Below are 23,410 nucleotides of genomic sequence, written 5' to 3' on the forward strand. Positions count from 1 at the left end.
TTGGATAGTTGGTCGATACTCACCTTGTTAAAAGCTAGAATGTTCCCACCTTTTTGTTTAACTTCCATCCCCAACTGTAGCCATAGTTTGGTAACAAAAAAAATGCTTCCTTACTATGTATCTTGTCAAGAACTGGCCTTCAGGCGAGTCAGTATAGTGTGCGTGAAATATCTTCCATCTTCGCTGAGATAATTATCAAGACATTTACTGTGACATAGTAATCACGTGACACAAAAAGGTAATGGCCGGCGATGTAATTATAACATAGGTACAACTTTCTCTACAAATAATAATCTATGTCTTTCTTCTTCTGAACTGTAGTCAGATCTGGTTGCAGCAGGATTTGTCTGGTGTGTGTATGTGTGTGGGAGGGAGAGAGAAAGAGAGCGTGCGAGCGAGAAAAAAAAAAGAGAGAGAGAGAGCCGTCACTGTCATCCCCACTAAACCACAAAGTGCGAGCACGAGTTCTGCACCAATCATGGCCCAGACATCCCTCAAGCATTCCCAGAGCAGGAAAGTTGACCCCAGGGTCAGATAGCTGGTTGCTCAACAGAAGGAATAAAAGACGAACAGCATTGCATCCATCGGCAGAGAGTTGTAAATATTTACGACCGAAATACTTTTTCTTCCCTCCTGTGATATTGTGATTGTTGTGATATATAAAAAACCAAACCATGGTTACTTACGGAGTTTTATTGTGCAGCATAATTGTTTTGATGGTAAGTCACTTTGGATTTGCTTCTTTCATTATTTGTTTTCTGATTGTTTACGGATTTAAGAGAAAATGTTATCATTATTCTCAAACAAAAAGTAATGGCTATAGCGTTCCCTCCTCACTATTTCCATCGGGTGTGTTACTAGTGTCTGACTTCTTCAATTTCCAACCGTCTTGATACACAAACAAGTCGCGTAAGGCGAAAATACAATATTTAGTCAAGTAGCTGTCGAACTCACAGAATGAAACTGAACGCAATGCCATTTTTCAGCAAGACCGTATACTCGTAGCATCGCCATCGTCAGTCCACCGCTCATGGCAAAGGCAGTGAAATTGACAAGAAGAGCGGGGTAGTAGTTGCGCTAAGAAGGATAGCACGCTTTTCTGTACCTCTCTTTGTTTTAACTTTCTGAGCGTGTTTTTAATCCAAACATATCATATCTATATGTTTTTGGAATCAGGAACCGACAAGGAATAAGATGAAAGTGTTTTTAAATTGATTTGGACAATTTAATTTTGATAATAATTTTTATATATTTAATTTTCAGAGCTTGTTTTTAATCCGAATATAACATATTTATATGTTTTTGGAATCAGCAAATGATGGAGAATAAGATAAACGTAAATTTGGATCGTTTTATAAATTTTTAATTTTTTTTACAATTTTCAGATTTTTAATGACCAAAGTCATTAATTAATTTTTAAGCCACCAAGCTGAAATGCAATACCGAACCCCGGGCTTCGTCGAAGATTACTTGACCAAAATTTCAACCAATTTGGTTAAAAAATGAGGGCGTGACAGTGCCGCCTCAACTTTCACGAAAAGCCGGATATGACGTCATCAAAGACATTTATCAAAAAAATGAAAAAAACGTTCGGGGATTTCATACCCAGGAACTCTCATGTCAAATTTCATAAAGATCGGTCCAGTAGTTTAGTCTGAATCGCTCTACACACACACACACACACACGCACGCACGCACATACACCACGACCCTCGTTTCGATTCCCCCTCGATGTTAAAATATTTAGTCAAAACTTGACTAAATATAACAAGTCGCGTAAGGCGAAAATACAATATTTAGTCAAGTAGCTGCCATTTTTCAGCAAGACCGTATACTCGTAGCATCGTCAGTCCACCGCTCATGGCAAAGGCAGTGAAATTGACAAGAAGAGCGGGGTAGTAGTTGCGCTAAGAAGGATAGCACGCTTTTCTGTACCTCTCTTTGTTTTAACTTTCTGAGCGTGTTTTTAATCCAAACATATCATATCTATATGTTTTTGGAATCAGGAACCGACAAGGAATAAGATGAAAGTGTTTTTAAATTGATTTCGACAATTTAATTTTGATAATAATTTTTATATATTTAATTTTCAGAGCTTGTTTTTAATCCAAATATAACATATTTATATGGTTTTGGAATCAGCAAATGATGGAGAATAAGATAAACGTAAATTTGGATCGTTTTATAAATTTTTATTTTTTTTTTACAATTTTCAGATTTTTAATGACCAAAGTCATAAATTAATTTTTAAGCCACCAAGCTGAAATGCAATACCGAACCCCGGGCTTCGTCGAAGATTACTTGACCAAAATTTCAACCAATTTGGTTGAAAAATGAGGGCGTGACAGTGCCGCCTCAACTTTCACGAAAAGCCGGATATGACGTCATCAAAGACATTTATCAAAAAAATGAAAAAAACGTTCGGGGATTTCATACCCAGGAACTCTCATGTCAAATTTCATAAAGATCGGTCCAGTAGTTTAGTCTGAATCGCTCTACACACACACACACACACACGCACGCACACACATACGCACATACACCACGACCCTCGTTTCGATTCCCCCTCGATGTTAAAATATTTAGTCAAAACTTGACTAAATATAACAAGTCGCGTAAGGCGAAAATACAATATTTAGTCAAGTAGCTGTCGAACTCACAGAATGAAACTGAACGCAATGCAACGCAGCAAGACCGTATACTCGTGGTCCACCGCTCACGGCATAGGCAGTGAAATTGACAAGAAGAGCGGGGTAGTGGTTACGCTATGCTGCATAGCACGCTTTTCTGTACCTCTCTTCGTTTTAACTTTCTGAGCGTGTTTTTAATCCAAACATATCATATCTATATATTTTTGGAATCAGGAACCGACAAGGAATAAGATGAAAGTGTTTTTAAATTGATTTCGAAAAAAAAAATTTGATAATAATTTTTATATATTTAATTTTCAGAGCTTGTTTTTAATCCGAATATAACATATTTATATGTTTTTGGAATCAGCAAATGATGGAGAATAAGATAAACGTAAATTTGGATCGTTTTATAAATTTAAATTTTTTTTTACAATTTTCAGATTTTTAATGACCAAAGTCATTAATTAATTTTTAAGCCACCAAGCTGAAATGCAATACCGAACCCCGGGCTTCGTCGAAGAGTACTTGACCAAAATTTCAACCAATTTGGTTGAAAAATGAGGGCGTGACAGTGCCGCCTCAACTTTCACGAAAAGCCGGATATGACGTCATCAAAGACATTTATCAAAAAAATGAAAAAAGTGTTCGGGGATTTCATACCCAGGAACTCTCATGTCAAATTTCATAAAGATCGGTCCAGTAGTTTAGTCTGAATCGCTCTACACACACACACACACACACGCACACACACACACACGCACGCACATACACCACGACCCTCGTTTCGATTCCCCCTCGATGTTAAAATATTTAGTCAAAACTTGACTAAATATAAAAAGAGTCAGCGGTCAGTTGGTTGAGCTACGGTGTTTTTGTTTTCGTTTTCTAAGTCAGGCGCAGTTTTAACGTTTCCTCAGGTGATGCCGCTAGAGTTTCTTTGTTTGTTTGTTGTTGTTTTTCTGAATATGGCAAGGCGCAGTTTCGGCGTTTCCCGCTCTGCAGATCATTCTAACCCACCCAGACCCACCCACTCTCTCTCTCTCTCTCTCTCTCTCTCTCTCTCTCTCTCTCTCTCTCTCTCTCTCTCTCTCTCTCTCTCTCTCTCTCTCTCTCTCTCTCTCTCTCTCTCTCACTCTCTCAGCCACCGCTCCGACGTCAGTTTACACTTTGCACATGTATGTGTATGGACTGATTTTCATTTGTGAATATTATCATTTTGATACACTTTTAAATTTTCTTTATTGTAGTCGCTTCTGTTGTTTTCTATTTTTTGTCTGTTTCCTTGTTTGTTTTGGCTTTTTTCAGGTTTTTTTTTTAAATTTTTTTTTACATTTGCATTTAATCTCACGCAGTTACATCAAAAGGCAAGGGCCAAAAGTTAAAGGCACAGTCCTTCGCGTGTAAACTCGATCAGTCATGCCTCACCACAACCGACCTCAGTTATTTCACGTCTACTCACCTTGTCTTACCTTACCCTACCTTGCCTTGTATTACCTTACCTTACCTTACCTTACCTTACCTAACTTAACCTAAGCGTGACGGTATTATTGTTCTCTCTCTGTGACTCCAAGGACGTTTTTTTTTTTAATTTTAAAAAGCTTGGATTGTGTGATAATGAGCGAATATAGAATTTATCTAATTCTTGTTGTCAGTCTTGACACGTGATCATGATCTTAATAAAAACACATCGTGTGAAGGCGGAACATGTGGACGGACGTTACTTTTCAAAACCTCAATATAAGTTGTTCTGTTTTCACTGATTTCGGTAGCTGTGTGTTTAGTTATTAGTACATTGTGTGGTATGCATGTGTAAAGCGAAAGATTACAGTGCAGTATTGTATTAATGTCAAACTAATTATCTATGGGCAGATGTTCTGGACTGATTTTCTGTGTCCGCAGAAGACTAAATTTTCTCTTTTCTTTGTATGGCTTTGGGAAAGAAAATTACTACAGATCTCTTGTAAACAGGTCTGAATTGATTTTCTGTGTCCGCAGAAGACTGAATTTTCTCTTTTCTTTGTATGGCTTTAGGGAAGAAAATTACGTCGAATCTCTTGTAAACATCAATAGTGTGTATCAAAATTCAGTAGTAGGAACTGCGTCACAGAATCGGCTTCAATCACTGGCACAGACAACCAACAATGGCTTTCCGCATCTAAATAAAAACACTGTACGTTTCAGCGTCAGTGGCCACTTGAATGAATGACTGGAACAATGAGATCGTTGTGCTCGCCGCACAGCGCTATTAGCATGCTGGTGACATAGGTTGCTGGGACCTTTGCTTTGGAGTGCAAGTCAGTTCAAAGACGGTCAACAGGAACCAGTGACTTGGCTATACTCAAGGGTCACTCTTGGCGGTAGCGCTGAGAACGGAGTATCTCGACTGACTTACAGCTTGCCAATAAGTAGGCCACTGTGGTACGTGCAATGCGAGGCTCCTTTCGATGAGAGGACACCTCCCTAGAAAGGACACCCCCTCTTGTCCCTTTGAGGCTTTGTCTATTACCAAAATATGCCTGTTGTGACAGGCCACCGGCTGCAATCATGTAGGGACACTTTTGGCTGGTTCTAAAGGTGTCCTTTCATTGCAGGTACTCAGTCTCGGTTACGCTGTATCACAGGTCAGACACTCGGATGTATAGCTTTACCAGATAATTATATCCATGATATAGTCCAAGACTGGTCATGTCATGTTGGCCCGTCTGAACGAAGTCTGAAGTTAAAAGCAAGTAGCATTTTACACATCAGCAGGGATTTGTTCTTTGGCGTTACGTTTTCGGCGAAACGAATAGGCCTACTATTTAAATTGGCTGAAAATTTAGCAGTTATCTCGTCAACATTGAAGACATTTGTCATAGTGGGGAAAAGCTTGACCCCAAGGAATGCACGAAACTTTGGAAAATGAGCGAAACTGTTACAATCCAACCTGTCTATAACGGCAACCAAAATTAAGGGACCAACCGAAAGTGGTACTTTTAGACAGGTGGTCGTTATTAAAAGGTGAATTATAAAGAAAAAACCCAACTTGTTGGGGATCCTTTGGATGGTCGTAATGGGTAGGTGGTCATCGTCGACTGAGGTGGTCACCAAGGCAGGCTCGACTGCACGGCCATTTCGGCTATTTGCCGAAGTTAAGTAAATCCTAGTTGAACATCCCAGCATCAGTGTAGCGTAGTTGGTTAAAACACCCCCAAAAGTGGCGTGTGGCTGCCTGAATGGCGGGGTAAAAACGGTCATACACGTAAAAACCCACTCATGCAAAAATATGAGTGAACGTGGGAGTTTCAGACTATGAACGAAGAAGGTGAAAAAGAGAAGGTTGAAACAAAATGTGTATTCAAAACAAATAGCATGAATCCCATATAGTGTATCCTAGTTATCCAACGCTTCACACTTTGTCACACGCGTGCAATGGTTTCAGTGTGATGTCGGTCTCAAATGTCACACACAAGTGAGAGCAGATGTAACTCTATTTGTGGTAACTGTAGATTGCACCCTGGATTAGGGGCAACTACTCTTTTTTGAACAGTTTGAACAGTTTGAACAGTTTTTATTCACAAAAAGCTCTTTTGAGCCGCATAGTGAAAACAATTTACACTTAATGAACATGCAAAAGTACAAATGGAAAGATGGCATGAAGCAAAAACATGGTTATGATAAACTTGCATAACGGTAGCATGCAAGGGGACTGTACTCTACTTCACTATTCTCATTCCATCCAACCTCCGCGTCATCGACACAGCTTTAGCATTGTACGCTGGTCCTGGCACCCTTCCAAAAGGGCACACCATTCGATAAGAGGTCTGGTTAAACAGTTCTTATTCTCCCAAACGCAGAGGCTGAACGACTTCAGTTTAAGTTGCCCTTTTGGTATACGGAAATGCTATAAGTTCTGTCCGTTATGTAACGACCTGTTAGTCCGGAAGTCAGTGTTTGAAGCCGAATTCTCCATGTACGTTGCGGTCTGTTACAGAAGAGAACTATATTTTTAATTGCGGTGTGAAAATACTTCAAGAGAAGACATCTTCCGATAAAGAACAATTTCTGGTGTCCCTTTGTCCATTACATGATTTAAAACATGCATGCTATATAAATGGACAGTTTGTCAAGTCCAAAATATGTTCTCTCATCGCAGGTATAATGTAAATATTCAGGCTCAGAAGGTCCGAGCTGTTTTATTCAGTCTCACATTATTTATTTGTAGCCAACGTGCTTCAGCCGACAGTATTCAGTGAAAATGCCAAAAATTCGCATCTAGTGCTATTAGTGATCATTCAGCTCATATGGAAGAAGATTTTAGTTCCCCATGCCGTTCAAGTCAAGCCAAAAACATCCACCATGGTGATATCTCTGTCATACCACCGCATGGCTCGGAAGTGGCCAGCTGAAGAGGACTCTTGCCCGAAATCAGTTAAGGAATGACGTCGGCTCACTCACACTGCCCGGTAAAGATGTTACGGCACTGTTGTGTCGTGCAAAATTGCTAGCGTTTAACTTTCAATTTTCAGAATTTCAAGCAAGTCATACAATTTACAAAGAATTGTAAAACCATATAAATCTTTCTTTGGTAAGACGGCGCACTATAGGTAAATGCATGTACCCCTAAATTTGAGAGGCTAACGACAATTTAATCAGTCCTCTTTATCAATAAATCAATCAATATGAGGCTTATATCGCGCGTATTCCGTGGGTACAGTTCCAAGCGCAGGGATTTATTCATGCCGTGTGAGATGGAATTTTTTTTACACAATACATCACGCATTCACATCGGCCAGCAGATCGCAGCCATTTCGGCGCATATCCTACTTTTCACGGCCAATTAGTCCAAGTCACACGGGTATTTTGGTGGACATTTTTATCTATGCCAATACAATTTTGCCAGGAAAGACCCTTTTGTCAATCGTGGGATCTTTAACGTGCACACCCCAATGTAGTGTACACGAAGGGACCTCGGTTTTTCGTCTCATCCGAAAGACTAGCACTTGAACCCACCACCTAGGTTAGGAAAGGGGGAAGAAAATTGCTAACCCCCTGACCCAGGGTCGAACTCGCAACCTCTCGCTTCCGAGCGCAAGTGCGTTACACTCGGCCACCCAGTCCATTTATGTAAATCCACTGTCACAGGACAATTATTTGCATTCTCCGAATACGGGAGGGTTGAGGAAGAAGACAAGCGTGTTGAACCCTCTTTTAAGTATTTCTCAAAGTTCGCTACATGATAATCCACCAATAGAAGTATAGCATAGTCTTGAGAAGGAATAAATCCTGTTGTCGCTTGCAGGGCCGGACTAGGCTAAGAGGAGGTCGGGGTTGCCAGCGGTGGTCCAGGGGGATGTTCCCCCTGGCGGGGTCAAGGGGCAGAGCCCTTTGTGGGGGTCAGGGGGCTTCGCCCCCTGAAGCTGATGGGTAGGTCATATTCTGAGATAGGAAAATGGTCGCTCCTTGCATGAAACGGCACACAATAAACAATAATAAAAAATGTTTTAAATAAGTGAGGTACATGTTTAGGCCAGGGGGGGGGAGGGTTGCGCAACCTCCATAACCCCCCCCCTCCCCGGGTAGTCCGGCCCTGGCTTGATTACAGCACTTGCTTTCTGACTTGGGGAACCCCGATGCAAAAAGACCACCTCGATTTCTTTCTCGTGAGTCAATTTGATAAGGTGACTCTTTTCAGCGAACGCCAGCGGAAGATTTCGCAAGCATGAACAGGATCGCGAACGAATGTGAAAGCACGATAAGACAACTCCTTTAGGGCCATTTTAGACATTTCTAGATTGCGAAATTCAGTCTGATTGAAGCGTTCTTCAGCTATTTGTAAGGCGAAGTAGACATCGTCGAACTGAAAAGAAATACGGACACTTCTGGGTATTCAGACTCATTAAAGCGGTTATTTGGAGGAACCCTGCCTGGTATAGCCGCGAGGGAGTAAATCTCTATACACACCCCCCTCCCCCGTTCCGTTTTAACCTACACAGCCAAGTAGTGCAGACTGGACAGCCCACGACGCTATTGTTGTCATCAACTTCCATTGTTGGGCTCGGAGTCTACAGGCCAACATAACAGAGAGAAGTCCTCATAAGCTACTTACAATTGACTAAGTCAGCAGGATGAATCATGACACTGATCGGTGTTTCTGATCGGCGTTCTAAATAGCATAACTGGTGACAAGTGTTCAGCTGGAAAACAATCATAACTTAGCCATAGCGGGCTCCTCGAAAGCGGAATATGGCTGCCTAAATGGTGGAGTGACAAAAACACGACCACACACGTACAACCTTACGCCCGCTCGTGCAAAAAGAACCCAAAAAACTACAACAAACAAGTGTACGTTTGGGTTGCAGCTTGCAAACGCAGAAGAAGTTAGGAAGACGACAAAGAAGAAGAAGAAGTAACACATCGAGGTAAATGCCGTGTATGCATCTCTGGACAATTTCAAAGTATGTTAAAATACGGAAGCCATGAAGTCACGGCAGCAGAGTGTTCATTCATCTTTTTTTTGGATTCAGTTCTCTACTGTTGGCTTTATTCTTATAGTCATCACAACTGCAAACCTTACCCTAAACTCTCTGCCTGTGTGTGTGTGTGTGTGTGTGTGTGTGTGTGTTGTGTGTGTGTGTGTGCGTGTGTGTTTCTCTCTGTTACTGTCTATCGGTCAGTCTTTGTCTCTCTGTCTCACACTGTCTCTCTCTCTCTCTCTCTGCCCCGCACCCTCTCTGTCTGTCTTTGTCTGTCTGTTTATCTGTCTGTTCGTCCCCTCCCCTCTCCCTCCCCCTCTCCCCCCCTCTCCCCCCCCCTCTCCCCCCCTCTTTCTCTCTGTATGTGCGCGTTGGCCTGTTTTAGCGAACAGGTGAATGACAAACGGTTTATGACACCTCTACCTCGTTGATATATATCTAATCATGAATGTTACACTGATTGGTGACAAAAAAGCGTTTCATATAACCACAACACTACAAACTGCAAGAGTGTCCCAGTCACGATGTCTCAAATGAACCATGTTTCTGACAATTCATTTATCAAGTGATAACTGGCCGCGTTCTAAACACTTCAAAACAGATGTGTCCTTTGTCACAGAAGTACACACGTTGGTTGATAAATTGTAAACACTTTCTACAATAAATCAATCCTGTATTATTGAAGCCTTCGGGTCCATCTGTGGCCAGATTATTTTTGGCGTCAGAACCAGTTAGCTTTTAAATATACTGTCCTTCCCATGTGAGCTTTCAGAGAGCTGAACCAAGTATACAGAGTGTCTAAAAAGAAAGTACCCGATTTTTTTTCAATACTACAGACAAGCCAGTAACTTTATTGAAATCATTTTTGTGTGATAGTGTAGTCAGTTCATCGAAGTTTTGTCCCCAGTTCACAGCTTTCAGTTGAGATCGTCTGTTTCTTCACACCAGGTAATCAATGTAGCCACCCCGTTTTCCAATGACAGACTGCATCCTCATTGCCATATTGTTCATTAATACATTGGGGAATGTTTCTTGTGGGATGTTCTGGATTTCTCTGAGAATGGGGTGGGGCTCCATCCTGTTGGAACCACTTTTCTTAGTTTTTCCATTTCTCGGTACTGATGTTTCAATGTCTTTTTGGGTACTTTTTTTTTGAGACAACCTATATAATATATGAGAGTGAGGGGCTTCTAAAATGCGGCAGGTACAGTATTCCAGGGCTGGTCAGGCGTAGAGTCGGGGGAGGGTATGTTGGTCTTGCACCGCAGCTGCTCTTGAAATTTAGCATTGGAAAGGGGTATTTTGGGTCTCTCCTTGAGAGAGAAAATACATTTTCACATTTCGGTCAAAATTTGAATATGCCAGATTTTGTGAGTAACAAAACAAAACCAAATTTTAGGAAAAAGGGAAATGTGAGATCTATGCACCCCCCCCCCCCCCCCCCAATAAAACTTTGACGATGACAGCAATTATAATGGCTTTCGTGAATGTGGCCACATCGGGCGAAACCAATCAAGGCTGAAAGTTACAACTCAGACTCAAAAATGTGTTTTCGTGTCCTTTTGTTGAAATACCCCCTTCCCGTGTAAACGATTCGGCGCTCCACCTCAGATCTTGCCAGGCTTTTAACATGGGATGAGGTCATCCCTCCTGTAGGTCACATACCAAAAATCAACAGCCTGACTGCGCTCTGCAAAATTAATTTCTCAAATGCCACTATTAGGGTCAAGTCTGCCAAATGAATTCCTCAACAACAAGTTGTGTAAGGCGAAATTACTCACGGAATGAAACTGAACGCACTGCATTTTTTTTCACCAAGATAATACAGCTTCGTCAAACCCCGCGCTAAAGAAATCGCTTATACTTTTCACGTGGAAAACGTAGTGAAATTGACAAGCCAATATAGCGCAGTGGCGTTTGCGCTTAGCAGGAAAGCGCACTTTTCTGCAATCCTTTTGAACTTTCTGAGCTTCTTTTTTTTTTAGCCAAACATAACATATCTATATATTTTTGGAATCAGGAAACAATACAGCATAAGATGAAATCATTTTTGGATCGATTGCTACAATTTTTTATTTTAATTCGCATTTTGAGATTTTTAATGACCAAACTTATTAAATAATTTGTAAGCTTCGAAGCTGAAATGCAATCCCGTAGTCCGGGCTTTGTCGATGATTTGCTTGGCAATTTTTTTAATCAATTTGATTGAAAAATGAGGGTGTGACAGTGCGGCCTCAACTTCACACACAAAAAACCCACACGGATATGACGTCATCAAAGTCATTTATTGAAAAAATGGAAAAAAAATGTCTGGGGATATCATTCTCAGAAACTCTCTTGCAAAATTTCATCAGTGAAGATCGGGAGTGGTATTCAAGAAGAAAAAGAATTTGAGGTGGTTTCAGATTCTGAAGCCGTTTTAGCTACTACGCTTTAACTTCCGATTTTAACTGGCATTCACGAGTCCCCCTCCGAACGCTGTTAGCTAACAAGGTTGTCTATTTGTAAACCACGGGGTTTCCCTCACTTCCTGTTCAGTGCGCACGGGCAGTAGGTCTTATCCGCCTTCATTGCTTTTATTCCGCGAACGAACACGTGTGCATTACATTTACTTTAGTCGACATGTACGGAACATCCATCGGACAAGCGAAAGCGCAGGCACACGAGGAAGAGATGGAGGGGAAGAGGAAACGAAGTGCTAACTGGACTGACAGCGAAACGCGGACAAATACGAGATACTGCTCGCGAAAGATTTCAACCGATGCTCGATCATACCGGCTTGTGGTGAAAACGTGCTCGCGTCTTCTTTAATGCATTACAGTGTCCAATTTCTTCTACTGATTCCGTGGCCGAACGATTCTCACATTCGCCTGATGCGCGATTGAGTCGAGTTCAAATCACCATCTGTCCGTAATTTTTTTTACTCTTTGGCATTTGTTTATTTTTGTTTATTTTCTTCATGTGCAAAAGAGTACGTTATAATAGCAAATTGATTTAAAAAAAAAATTTTTAGGCAGGAATGGGTTTTTTTTTATTTTTTTTTGGTTACCATGATATTAATTTATTGAACTTAAACATGTAAATATTTGATTTAAAAAAAAATATGAAGAAGGATGCTCCCCGCTTAAAAAAACAAAGGTAAAAGAGAAGACAAAAAAAAATAAAACTTTCTGTACAAATCTACATCGTCATATTTATCCACAGGATGAATGCGATCCCGGAAAATTCTTCTCAGATTTCTTCTCTCGGCATATATATTCCAACATCATGAAGGCCGCCATCTTGAATCACGAAGATAACACGGTGTTAGCGATTGTAGAGACGAGGGGTAGGTCCCGTAACTTTGAAGGCGTCACGTGACTTTGGCGGGTCACAACGGCCTTTCGTGAATGCCGATTAGCGCGACTTACAGCTCAAACAGCGCCACCATGCGGCCAAGTGGCGCTAAAGAGGTTTCTTGAATACCAGTCCGGTTCTGTAGTTTTTTTCTGAATCGCTCTACACATGCACACACACACACACACACACAGACACACATACACCACGACCCTCGTCTCGATTCCCCCTCAACTGTTAAAACATTTAGTCAAAACTTGACTCAATGTAAAAACCAACTCTACACAGAAACCAACCACGCTGCTCATTTTTGGTATGTGTCAAAGTGGAGGTATGGTTGTATCCCATGTAAACGCCAGGGCGGAGATGGGACAGTGCGTGGAACTGTTTTCACGGGAAGGAGTTTGCCTTGAGTGGACAATTGTCGGTTGACAAATCGCAGCAACGGAAACAAGTGAAAGCGGTCACTGCCTTCTCCTTAATCAAAATATTTCTTTGTAGTACTAGTAGAGAATTATTTGCATACACACACGTTGTCAAGAAAACCTTCTTCCGACGCCCCTTTTTTTGTCAGCTGCAGATGATTTGTAAACTGTACATGAAAGGTCACCGTGTGGGAAAAACCAGTGTGTGGGTTTGGGGAACTATGTTTGTGCGGACGTTACGTGGTGGAGGGGGGTGGATGGCTATGGGGCGGGGGGGGGGGGGGGAGGGGGGGTCTTTTTTTGCTTTTCATTCTTTTGTTCTGTCAGTGTCTTGCACTCTTTCCTTTATATTTAGTTCTTTGTACTGCTTGTGTTTTGTTTATTTGTCTGTCTTTTGTTTTTGTCGGTGTGAGTGCCTTGTTTTGTTTTGTTTTGTTTTGTCGACTGATTTGCATTTAGACTACTATTATGAGTGGTGAGTCTTTTTCGCTGGCCATTAATTTTGTATGTCAGCATCATCTCTCTCACTGCCTCACCCTCAAATTTGTCTATTGTTCCCTTTTTCCTTTGTATGTGTGGGAGTGTGTAAGTATGTGTCTGCATGCATTTGCATTTAGACAACCACTATCACCGATGAGTCTTTTGCTGGCCATTACTCTCTCTCTCTCTCTCTCTCTCTCTCTCTCTCTCTCTCTCTCTCTGTTTCCCCCTCATATTTTGTTTTCTTTGTTCGTTTTTTTAAAATGTTTTATATATCTTTCGTCGATCGATTTGCACTTCTACTACATGTAGTGCCGGGTGTGTGTGTGTCAGTGTCAGTCTGCCTGTTTGTCTATTTATTTCTATTATTTGTTTTTTGCTTGGTTGACTTTGTTTGTGTCAGCGTGAGCAAGCATTTTTTTTTTTTAGTAGTACAAAGTAACATGTGTGCGCTGACATGTGTGATCCCTCCCCCCCCCCCCCCCCCCCGAAAGAAAAGAAGAAAAAAAAAAGCCATGCTATTCGTATTCATGAGCCGACAAGTTCGTGTAGTATTACATCACGTTTCGATCTAAGTGCAAATACGCCCTACTCAAGGTAGGGACACACCTTCTTATCATCAATGACACATCGTATAGGTATTACGCAAAAACCCAGTCCGATCATCCGTGGGGGACTGATTGTACACGGATTATTTTTGTGTCAGTGTGCGTCACGAGAGGTTTTGCTTTAGGTCATTAAAGGTGATTCCTGGTGATAAACTCTGTCTGCCTGTCAGTATGTCTGTCCGTCTCTGTCTGTCTGTCTGTCTGCCTGTCTGTCCGTCCGTCTGTCTGTCTGTCTCTCTCTCTCTCTCTCTCTCTCTCTCTCTTTATTTCTCTCTGCGTTTGTCAATCTGCGCGCACGCCCGCCCGTCCGTTCTCTCCCCCCCCCCCATCTCTCTTCACACCCCCCCCCCACCTCTCTCTCACGAATACAAGTCATATTGGGTTGAACCACTATTTACAAGTTCACACCGTGATTCACATTTTCACACTATAACGCACGCTTGTTTCTCCTGGTTAATTTCACCCCCCGCGGGTTAGGGGGAGTCCCATATTGGTTGTGGGACAAGAAAAAATTTACCCGATGCTCCCCAGCATGTCGTAAGAGGCGACTAACGGATTCTGTTTCTCCTTGTTAAGTGTTTCTTGTATAGAATATAGTCAATTTTTGTAAAGATTTTAGTCAAGCAGTATGTAAGAAATGTTAAGTCCTTTGTACTGGAAACTTGCATTCTCCCAGTAAGGTCATAATAATATTGTACTACGTTGCAAGCCCCTGGAGCACATTTTTGATGAGTGCTTTTGTGAACAAGAAACAATTGACAAGTGGCTCTATTCCATCTTCCCCCCTTCCCCCGTCGTGGTTGAAAACGACGTAGAACACCAAATAAAGAAAAGAAAAGATGGTTAATTTCTCCGTTGCTCTGTTTTCACACCTCGCCGTTTTGAACAGCAGCGTAGGCCTGCTAATGGGTTAAGATTTAAGTCTTTGATATTTTGTATCGTAAATGTTGTCAGTCTACCAAACGTACGTTAATGAGCTCCTTTAAGAGTCTACGCATCGTGTACAGCAGACCATGCAATAAACATTGGCAATGAAATCGCGAGGGAAAACAAACTGCATCTGTTAAATACGTGTCTGACTTGGGACATATACCGCGTCAGTAAATAACAGGTGTACCAACATCTTGTTTTAAAAAGGGGGGAAAAAAAAAACCCACTAAAAAACAAGGGGAAAAAAACACCAAAAAACAACCAGGTGTACGTGTACGTGTACGTGTACGAGGACATGCTATTGTGTTCGATTTCGATGAGTGTTGTCAGTATTACGCTGAAGCCAACCACGTCCCCGACCCCTCCTCTTTCCCTTGATAAAATGGGCATATTGCCTGAACCAATGACCCATTTGAGTCTATGACTATACATTTGTTGACGATTATCGGTCTATAAACGTCACAGCAGACCATAGATTTAGATTGGTTGGGGGGCTACATAAGAAGATGTTGTCACATATGTCAATGCGCTGTTCAAGTGTGAACAAGCCCTCAGGCGCCAACAGATAAGACACAGATATTGCTACAGAAGAAGATGTTGTCACAAACTTATGTCAATGCGCTGTTCAAATGTGAACAAGCCCTTAGGCGCCGACAGATAGCAAACAAATATTGCTGCATAAGTAGATGTTGTCACCTCTGTCAATGCGCTGTTCAAGAGTGAACAGGACCTTAGGCATCAACTGATAAGGAACAAATGTCGTATGTCTGAGTAAGAGTACCGGGTAAACACAGTTATCATCTTCTTCGAGATAGATAATGAAACCTGGCAAGGCAACAGGCAAGCCAAACCCCATTACTCAGGGCTCTACTTAGGCGGTTCTTGGACCCCCTCAGCGCAACTTGAGAGGGTCCGCAGACCATGATGTTGATATTCCGCTTTCTGAAGTCACATTCCTTGCCATCAGGTGATATCTGGGGCGCTCAAATGCGCATGTGGCCTACTGCCAACTTTTGGAAGTTCTCTGAGGCCTTCCCCAAAACATTAGGTCATATCGATTAGGTTTACTCCGTAAATTTGAGTGGGCACGGATCTGTATGATAACGGATATTTAGTCCGTACCGGTATGATACGAAAAAAACACCCACCAAATACTACTCCACGAAAACGTTACTCCAGAGTAACAAATCTCGTCACGAATTTTTTTATAATCCACATGCACCTGTCGTTCGAGCATAGGAACCCCTCCCCTCCCCCCTCCCCCCTCCCCCCCCCCCCCCCCCCCCCCCAGGAACGAGAAAAAAAAAACCCCACAAATTCAATGTTCACGCAAAATAAAAACATTTGCAGGAAAGGTTCATTTTAATTCGTATGCAGCAAATATTTCAACAGCTCTTCAGTGAAAGTACGAGTATAGGAATATTGTACAGCTTTGTTCACTTTGCTATGCATGGAATGATCACTTCAACAGTTACTTAGTGAAGATGTGAGTGAAGGACTGAATGCTTTGCTGTGTCTTACATGGACGCTTCAACGCTTCATCGTTGTAACTTCGAGGAAAAGGCTTGGTTTGCCTTGTCTTGTGTAAAGAGTAAGTTCATGATTCAACGCTTCGTTGGTGTAAATTCAAGTATAATGATTGATTTGCTTTGTCTTGTCTTGTGTGGATTAATCCCATGATTCAACGCTTCGTCCATGGAGCAAAGGTCTTGCATCGCATGCTTTACTTTGCCTTCTGTGGAGTCAATACTTCTACACTTCCTCAATGGAAATAGGAGAAAAGGATTGCACATCTTGATTTGCATTGCTTTGTCCGCGTAAATATGTGATTAGAGTAGTCCCTCCCTGGGCGAGGGCTGGTTGAAAAAAAGCTCGTTTTAATGTTTATGCCACAATCCTCGTGAAATAAAATACAATTTGCTTTGATTTGCTTTGCTTTGATTGCAAGGCCTTACTTTCAACAGTTCACCTGAGCTTGTAGCAGTGACAGTAAGATTTGTGATTTGTGTGTGTACAGGTGAGCGGCCAAGAGCAAGGTAACAGACGAGACATCTTTCGACACCTGAACCGAGGGAACACACAAGTTGTCCATCTGGACCCCGGCAACGATGTAAGTTATACACGCTATTGGTATAATTATGAAGTCAGGTCAAGGTCAAGTGAAGTCAAGCAAAGTCAAAGTCCAAGTCTAAGTCCAAGTCCAAGTCAAGACAAATTCAGGTCATAGTCATAGTCAAAGTAAAAGTCAAGTCAGAGTCAAAGTCAAGACAAAGTCAGTCAGAGTCAAAGTCAAAGTCAAAGTCAAAGTCAAGTCGAAGTCAAACCAAAATATGATACATCATCTTAAACGCATTAAGACCAAGCGAGGTTAACAAATAGCGCTTTAACTCGGCTAAGTAAGTAAGTCCATGAAAGCCGAGGCACGGCACTGAAGCTGAACCAAAAACATAAAGAAAGCACAATCGAGAAGAAGAAGAAGAAGAAGAAGAAGAAGAAGAAGAAGAAGAAGAAGAAGAAGAAGAAGAAGAAGAAGAAGAAGAAGAAGAAGAAGAAGAAGAAGAAGAAGAAGAAGAAGAAGAAGAAGAAGAAGAAGAAGTAGTCGCAAGAAGCGATATCAAAACATTTCGCCTATCTGTCATCAACACTGAAACCCCGGGATCAGTCATCACCGAGAGTTCTAAGGCTTGGCTAGCCAAAACCCGGAGATTGAAACGGGCCGTGCCAGCCTCTGCTAAGCATACGTACACGGGACCGATTTTACATAATTTTGAGCACATTTTCAGAGTAAATATGACGTACTATAAAAATTGGTTCATAATTAAATAATACATTATCCAGGTACTACGTTCGCATGCTTCGCGGAGACGATCTTTGGGTGTCGGCTTGTCAAGCCTTACAACATGTAGTCACTGGTTTTCAGTGCTGATCTGTTAGTTTCAGGCGACGCATTGACTCAATAAATGTTTTGATATCGCTTCACGCGATTTGTTTGCATTTCTTGTCCTCTTCGGTTTTTTCTTACCAGTCTTGAACCAACTGAATGTCAAACCCAAGCAAACTGTTTTCTTGGTCTTGACGTTCAAATTGATGTCTTTTGAGCTTCCTCGAGTTATCTTTTATCTTTCAATTCATCTTTTTTTGAATCAATATTTATATTTTTGTAATTTATTTATTCAATTTTTAAAAATTAATTGTTTTTAAATTTTTTATTTAAAAATTCATTTTATTTTATTTATATTTATTTATGGATTTCTCTTTGCAGTCGTCCAGTCCCAACGGCAGTGACAGCATTCGGACGTGGCAGGATCTGGTGACCAGTGGCCAGGGTGTTCACGACGTGAATGACTTCCTCGGTCTCCTGACCAAAAGTGACGGATCTGCAGTCACAGAGGATGACAGTGAGTGTGGCAGGAATGATGATGATGGTGGTGGGGGTGATGGTGGTGGTGATGATGATGATGATGATGATGATGATGATGATGATGATGATGATGATGATGATGATGATGATGATGATGATGATGATGATGATGATGATGATGATGACGATGGTGGTGCTGCTGCTGCTGATGATAATGATGACGACGACAATGATGGTGGTGACGACGCCGACGACGATGATGATGATATGATGATGACGATGACGACGACGAAGACGACAATATACCAGGGCCGAGTTGCACGAGAAAGGTACCAACCAACCGGGTGGGAGCCAGCCGCGGGGTCGGTGTGGTTGCAGTCACAAACAAACCTCACTCAAGTTTCAACCAATTTGAATCTGCGGCTGGCTTCCACTCAGGTGATAACTTTCTCGTGAACATCAGACTCTTGGCCCGAGTGACCTTTTGCATGAAATTATCCACCCAAATTGTTTTCAAAAAAAAAAATTCAAAAAAAATCTGTGGGGACGCATATTTTGTATTAGTTCATTTAAAAAGTATATATATATATACAAGCCATCAGCTGCGGTGTATCAAGTTATATACTTATCTGTATGTGTTTTGTTTGCAGTTTACAGTCAATATCAGACAGCGGCAGGAAAACGCGTTATTATTGGAGGTACGTGAATGTGACGTCATCAGTTACCTCTCTTCATTTGATGTATTGATTGATTGATTAAGTGATTAAGTGAATGCGCGAATGTGTTCGTATTATTATGTGGGCGCGCGAAGGGGGGAGTTGTGTGGCTGTGTAGATGTGTGGATATGTGTATGTGTGTGTGTGTGTGTGTGTGTGTGTGTGGTGGGGGAGTTGTGTGGATGGGTATGTGCGTGTGGGGGGAGTGTGTGTGTGTATATATAATGTGTGTGTGTGCGTGCGTGTATGCTCGTGTGTGTTTGTGTGCGTGATTGTGCGTGCGTGCGTGTGTGTGTGTGTGTGTGTGTGTGCGTGCGTGTGTGCCTGTGTGCGTGCATGCGTGCGTGCGTGCGCCTGCGTCTGCGCGAGTGTGTGTGTGTGTGTGTGTGTGTGTGTGTGTGTGTGTGTGTGATACGTGAGCTCTCATGAGAAGAATTGATTGATGATGATGATGATGATGATGATGATGATGATGATGATGATGATGATGATGATGATGATGATGATGATGATGATGATGATGACCACGACAGCGACGACGACGATGAAGATGATGATGACGACATCGACGACGACGACGACGACGATGATGATGATGATGATGATGATGATGATGATGATGATGATGATGATGATGATGATGATGATGATGATGATGATGATGATTATTATCATTACCAAAGGCGGACTAATGGCGACGTCAGACGAGTGTTCGCCGCGCAACATGTCGGTGCGACTTCCTCTGGACTTCTCGGACAACCAGATCGCATATTACCCAGAGTGCACCATGGTTCAGAGATGTGGCGGTTGCTGTCCCACGCAGTTCCTCTCGTGTGAACCCCTCTACAAGGAGAAGATCGTCCTCAAGGTAGGGACATGAGTTATAGTAAGCCTACGTTTACAGTGGAACCCCTCCTTTTAGGACCTGAACAAATCAGGTCTTTAAAAAGGAGGGCGTTTTCTTCTTCTTCTTCTTCTGCGTTCATGGGCTGAAACTCCCACGTACACTACGTGTTTTTTGCACGAGTGGAATTTTACGTGTATGACCGTTTTTACCCCGCCATTTAGGCAGCCATACATCGCCTTCGGAGGATGCATTCTAGGTATTTTTGTGTTTCTATAACCCATCAAACTCTGACATGGATTACAGGATCTTTTTCGTGCGCACCTGGTCTTGTGCTTGCGTGCACACACGGGGGTGTTCGGACACCGAGGAGAGTCTGCACACAAAGTTGACTCTGAGAAATAAATCTCTCGCCGAACGTGGGGACGAACTCACGCTGACAGCGGCCAACTGGATACAAATCCAGCGCGCTACCGACTGAGCTATATCCCCGCCCCAGGAGGGCGTTTTAAAATGGGGGTAAATTTACAGAGGTTATGAACAAGAAGTCTGAGAAAACAGGGTCTTAAAAGTGAGGGAGAAACCGGCACGGTTGGCCTAGTGGTAAGGCGTCCGCCCCGTGATCGGGAGGTCGTGGGTTCGAACCCCGGCCGGGTCATACCTAAGACTTTAAATTTGACAATCTAGTGGCTGCTCCGCCTGGCGTCTGGCATTATGGGGTTAGTGCTAGGACTGGTTGGTCCGGTGTCAGAATAATGTGACTGGGTGAGACATGAAGCCTGTGCTGCGACTTCTGTCGCACGTTATATGTCAAAGCAGCACCGCCCTGATATGGCCCTTCGTGGTCGGCTGGGCGTTAAGCAAACAAACAAACAAAAAAAGGGAGGGAGTCTTAAATTAGGGGAGGGTTGGTCTTAAAAGGGGGGTTCCACTGTATTATGTCGTTGTCCTGGAATTTTTAGCATAACAAAATCACTGGCGATGTTGATGTTTTTGTGCTTTAGACTGAGTAAATAATTCTCAATGAGAAATATTCTCTAAAATACGATGGACAATACATGATTTAACATTGTTTTATATTTCTATCCATACCGGGTACAAAAATAAACACTTTTTCATAATACAAATAATCAGTTTGGGCCTTCTGCTGAAAAGCTGTCTAAAATAATATTAAACTGTGCAAAAAAATATTGCGACAACTATTTTTTTACTCTTATTCACGGATAGCTCAGTTTGCAGAGCACTAGACTTGTCATCCCCTGATCACGATTTCGAATCCTTACCAGGACGCATTGGTCAACTTCATGTGATGACTTTGAGATGGTATCCATGTCCCAACCACTTATCGCCATCTTATCACGCAAAAGACTTCAGTCAATCTTCCAGAACTGCACATAAGTAGACCTGGGAAATCGGAAACATTTCCACCCTTTATCCACCATTAGTGCAGTCGGAATTCAAAACCCGAATGCTTCTGGGTGATTCTGTGGAGTTACCATTTTTAAATCCGAAGCAGAAACAAAAAAAAAGAGAAATTTCTTTCTTTCCGCGTCATTGTCTTGTCATCTTGCAATCATCTGGAAGACATTCTAAGATTATTCACAGCAATCTAATTTTTTCCGTGGTGTCTCTTGTTTGTCAACTTTAAAGGCTGTTAAGGTTAAGATTCTTGTGTACGTTTGGTGTTGTCCTGAAGTGATCTGTTTAAAGGCATATGTACTCGATGACTATACACGCTAATTGCTTTACCAACAGCTGGAGACATGCTAAATTAAGTTCCCTGCAAAATATTGTGGTCTAGGACCCCTTCAATGTTGAGATATGTTAATTTTCATTTTGATCTGGATCGTCCTATTTATAGATTTGGCAACACATGTAACGTTGATGCAAGGGAGCTAACACCGCGGCTTTGTTGACATCCTCACTTTTTCAGAGGCTAGAACAAGCTGTAATGCATGTATTATGGTCCGCGCATGGTGACATATCGTCATTATATGGTCTTATGGTGCGTTTGACATCGATTATGGGCAAACTACACTTTGTAAACACGGGAGCGCGTACATATGCCTTTAAGCATTATTTATTGGTTAAAAATGTAACCTTTCTTGGGTTTTTTATTCATGATTTAGAACGTTAGCAGTCTACCTGTTTCGGATTTCAAAATGGCACCTATATACAGCCAAAGCCGATAAGCTTTAAAACACGAACACAAGCAGAGAGAAAACGTTTTGTTTTGTTCCGAATTAAACGTTCCCAAAATGTAGCCTTTCTTGTTTGTTGATTGCCGACATGTTTACTTCACCACAGGTGCTGAGGGCTCGCTACCTGTACCCTGGTGCTTTCAGCATGGAGTGGGAGGGTTTCTCCACTGTGGAGTTGGAGCGACACCTGTCCTGCCACGCCGTCTGCACACTGCAGGCCGATGATTGTGGGCCCAAGAAAGTGTGAGTGGCCGATCCCTATTCCGCAGAGTGCAGAAAGTTTCCTTCCGTTCTAACCCCAGGGGCGGATCACATCATTTTTATGTGTTTTTTTTCCAAATTTCTTTTAGGGACAATTCGACGACGCGAAGCGTTTAGTTGAGGGCGCGAAGCGTTCGAACCTCCTAGGGGGGTCCGGAAAATGTTGATAAAAACAATGAAAATTGAGTAATTTGGTGCAATCTGAGCCAAGAAACGTCCCAAAATACACCTTCCAAAAAGGAGACACATTTGGGTCAAAACAAGGACAACTGAACGATTTGGTGTAACCTGAGTCAGCAATTGCCCATCTCCTTCCCAAAACCGTCACAAAAAAGACAAAGGGCAGCTGCTAGGGGGGCCGGGGGAATGCCTCCCCCCCCTCCCCGAGAAAAAAATGTGGATATAAATCAAGGAAATGGGGCAATCTGGTGCAATCTGAGCCATCAGTTTTTCTTTATTTTCAAAATAGTTCTTTTTTTGTTCTTTCTCTTTCTTTTTTTTTTGGCTGGGGGAGGGGGGGTCCGGAAACCCCGGAAACCCCCTCTGGATCCGCCCCTGAACCCTCATTAGTGGATTGGTCAGTGTCAGACCAAATTATACGGTTTGGATGGCTTTATATGTTACAGTCAATAAGTGAAATTAGTCATTACATGTGATGACAGCATTTTAGTCATTACGTGTAATGACTGTTTCATACAGAGATTAGCATCTCTCAACAAGATATATTGTATACATGTACAGAGAACTTTTAGTCATTACGCTTATTGCTTGATTTCACCTATATACTGTCACCTCTGACGATCCGGTCATTACACATAATGACTATAGATTTTAGTCATTACAGGTAACGCCTGTATAAAACAGTCATTACACGTAACGCCTGTATAAAACAGTCATTACACGTAACGCCTGTATAAAACAGTCATTACACGTAACGCCTGTATAAAACAGTCATTACACGTAACGCCTGTATAAAACAGTCATTACACGTACAATTTTCAGGCATTACATGTAATGACTGATTTCACATATTGACCGTATCTCTGCATATAATTATAAGCGTTTCTTCAACCTAATCTTCAGATTTAGATTCAGATTCACAACTTTATTACAAAGGAGTTAAGGTTTTATGCAATGCTTCATCTTCCAACCTGTTCCTT

The 23,410-nt window shown here is 42.0% G+C and overlaps 1 protein-coding gene across 2 annotated transcripts in view; it reads left to right on the plus strand.

Annotated features, from left to right (window-relative positions):
• Positions 1-527: 527 nt before the first annotated feature.
• Positions 528-23,410, plus strand: part of LOC138968568 (uncharacterized) — a 28,706-nt gene continuing 5,823 nt past the window's right edge. Inside the window, exons 1-6 of one of the 2 annotated variants that reach the window (XM_070341146.1) lie at positions 528-719; positions 16,885-16,977; positions 18,130-18,265; positions 18,879-18,926; positions 19,628-19,812; positions 22,096-22,232. In XM_070341146.1, the coding sequence (XP_070197247.1) occupies positions 675-719; positions 16,885-16,977; positions 18,130-18,265; positions 18,879-18,926; positions 19,628-19,812; positions 22,096-22,232 (644 nt within the window). In that variant the 5' untranslated portion in view covers positions 528-674. The remainder of the gene's footprint in view (positions 720-16,884; positions 16,978-18,129; positions 18,266-18,878; positions 18,927-19,627; positions 19,813-22,095; positions 22,233-23,410) is intronic. The other variant, XM_070341145.1, reaches the window with a different exon arrangement.

The sequence above is a fragment of the Littorina saxatilis genome, linkage group LG6 (assembly GCF_037325665.1).
Source record: "Littorina saxatilis isolate snail1 linkage group LG6, US_GU_Lsax_2.0, whole genome shotgun sequence".
Lineage (NCBI taxonomy): Eukaryota > Metazoa > Mollusca > Gastropoda > Littorinimorpha > Littorinidae > Littorina > Littorina saxatilis.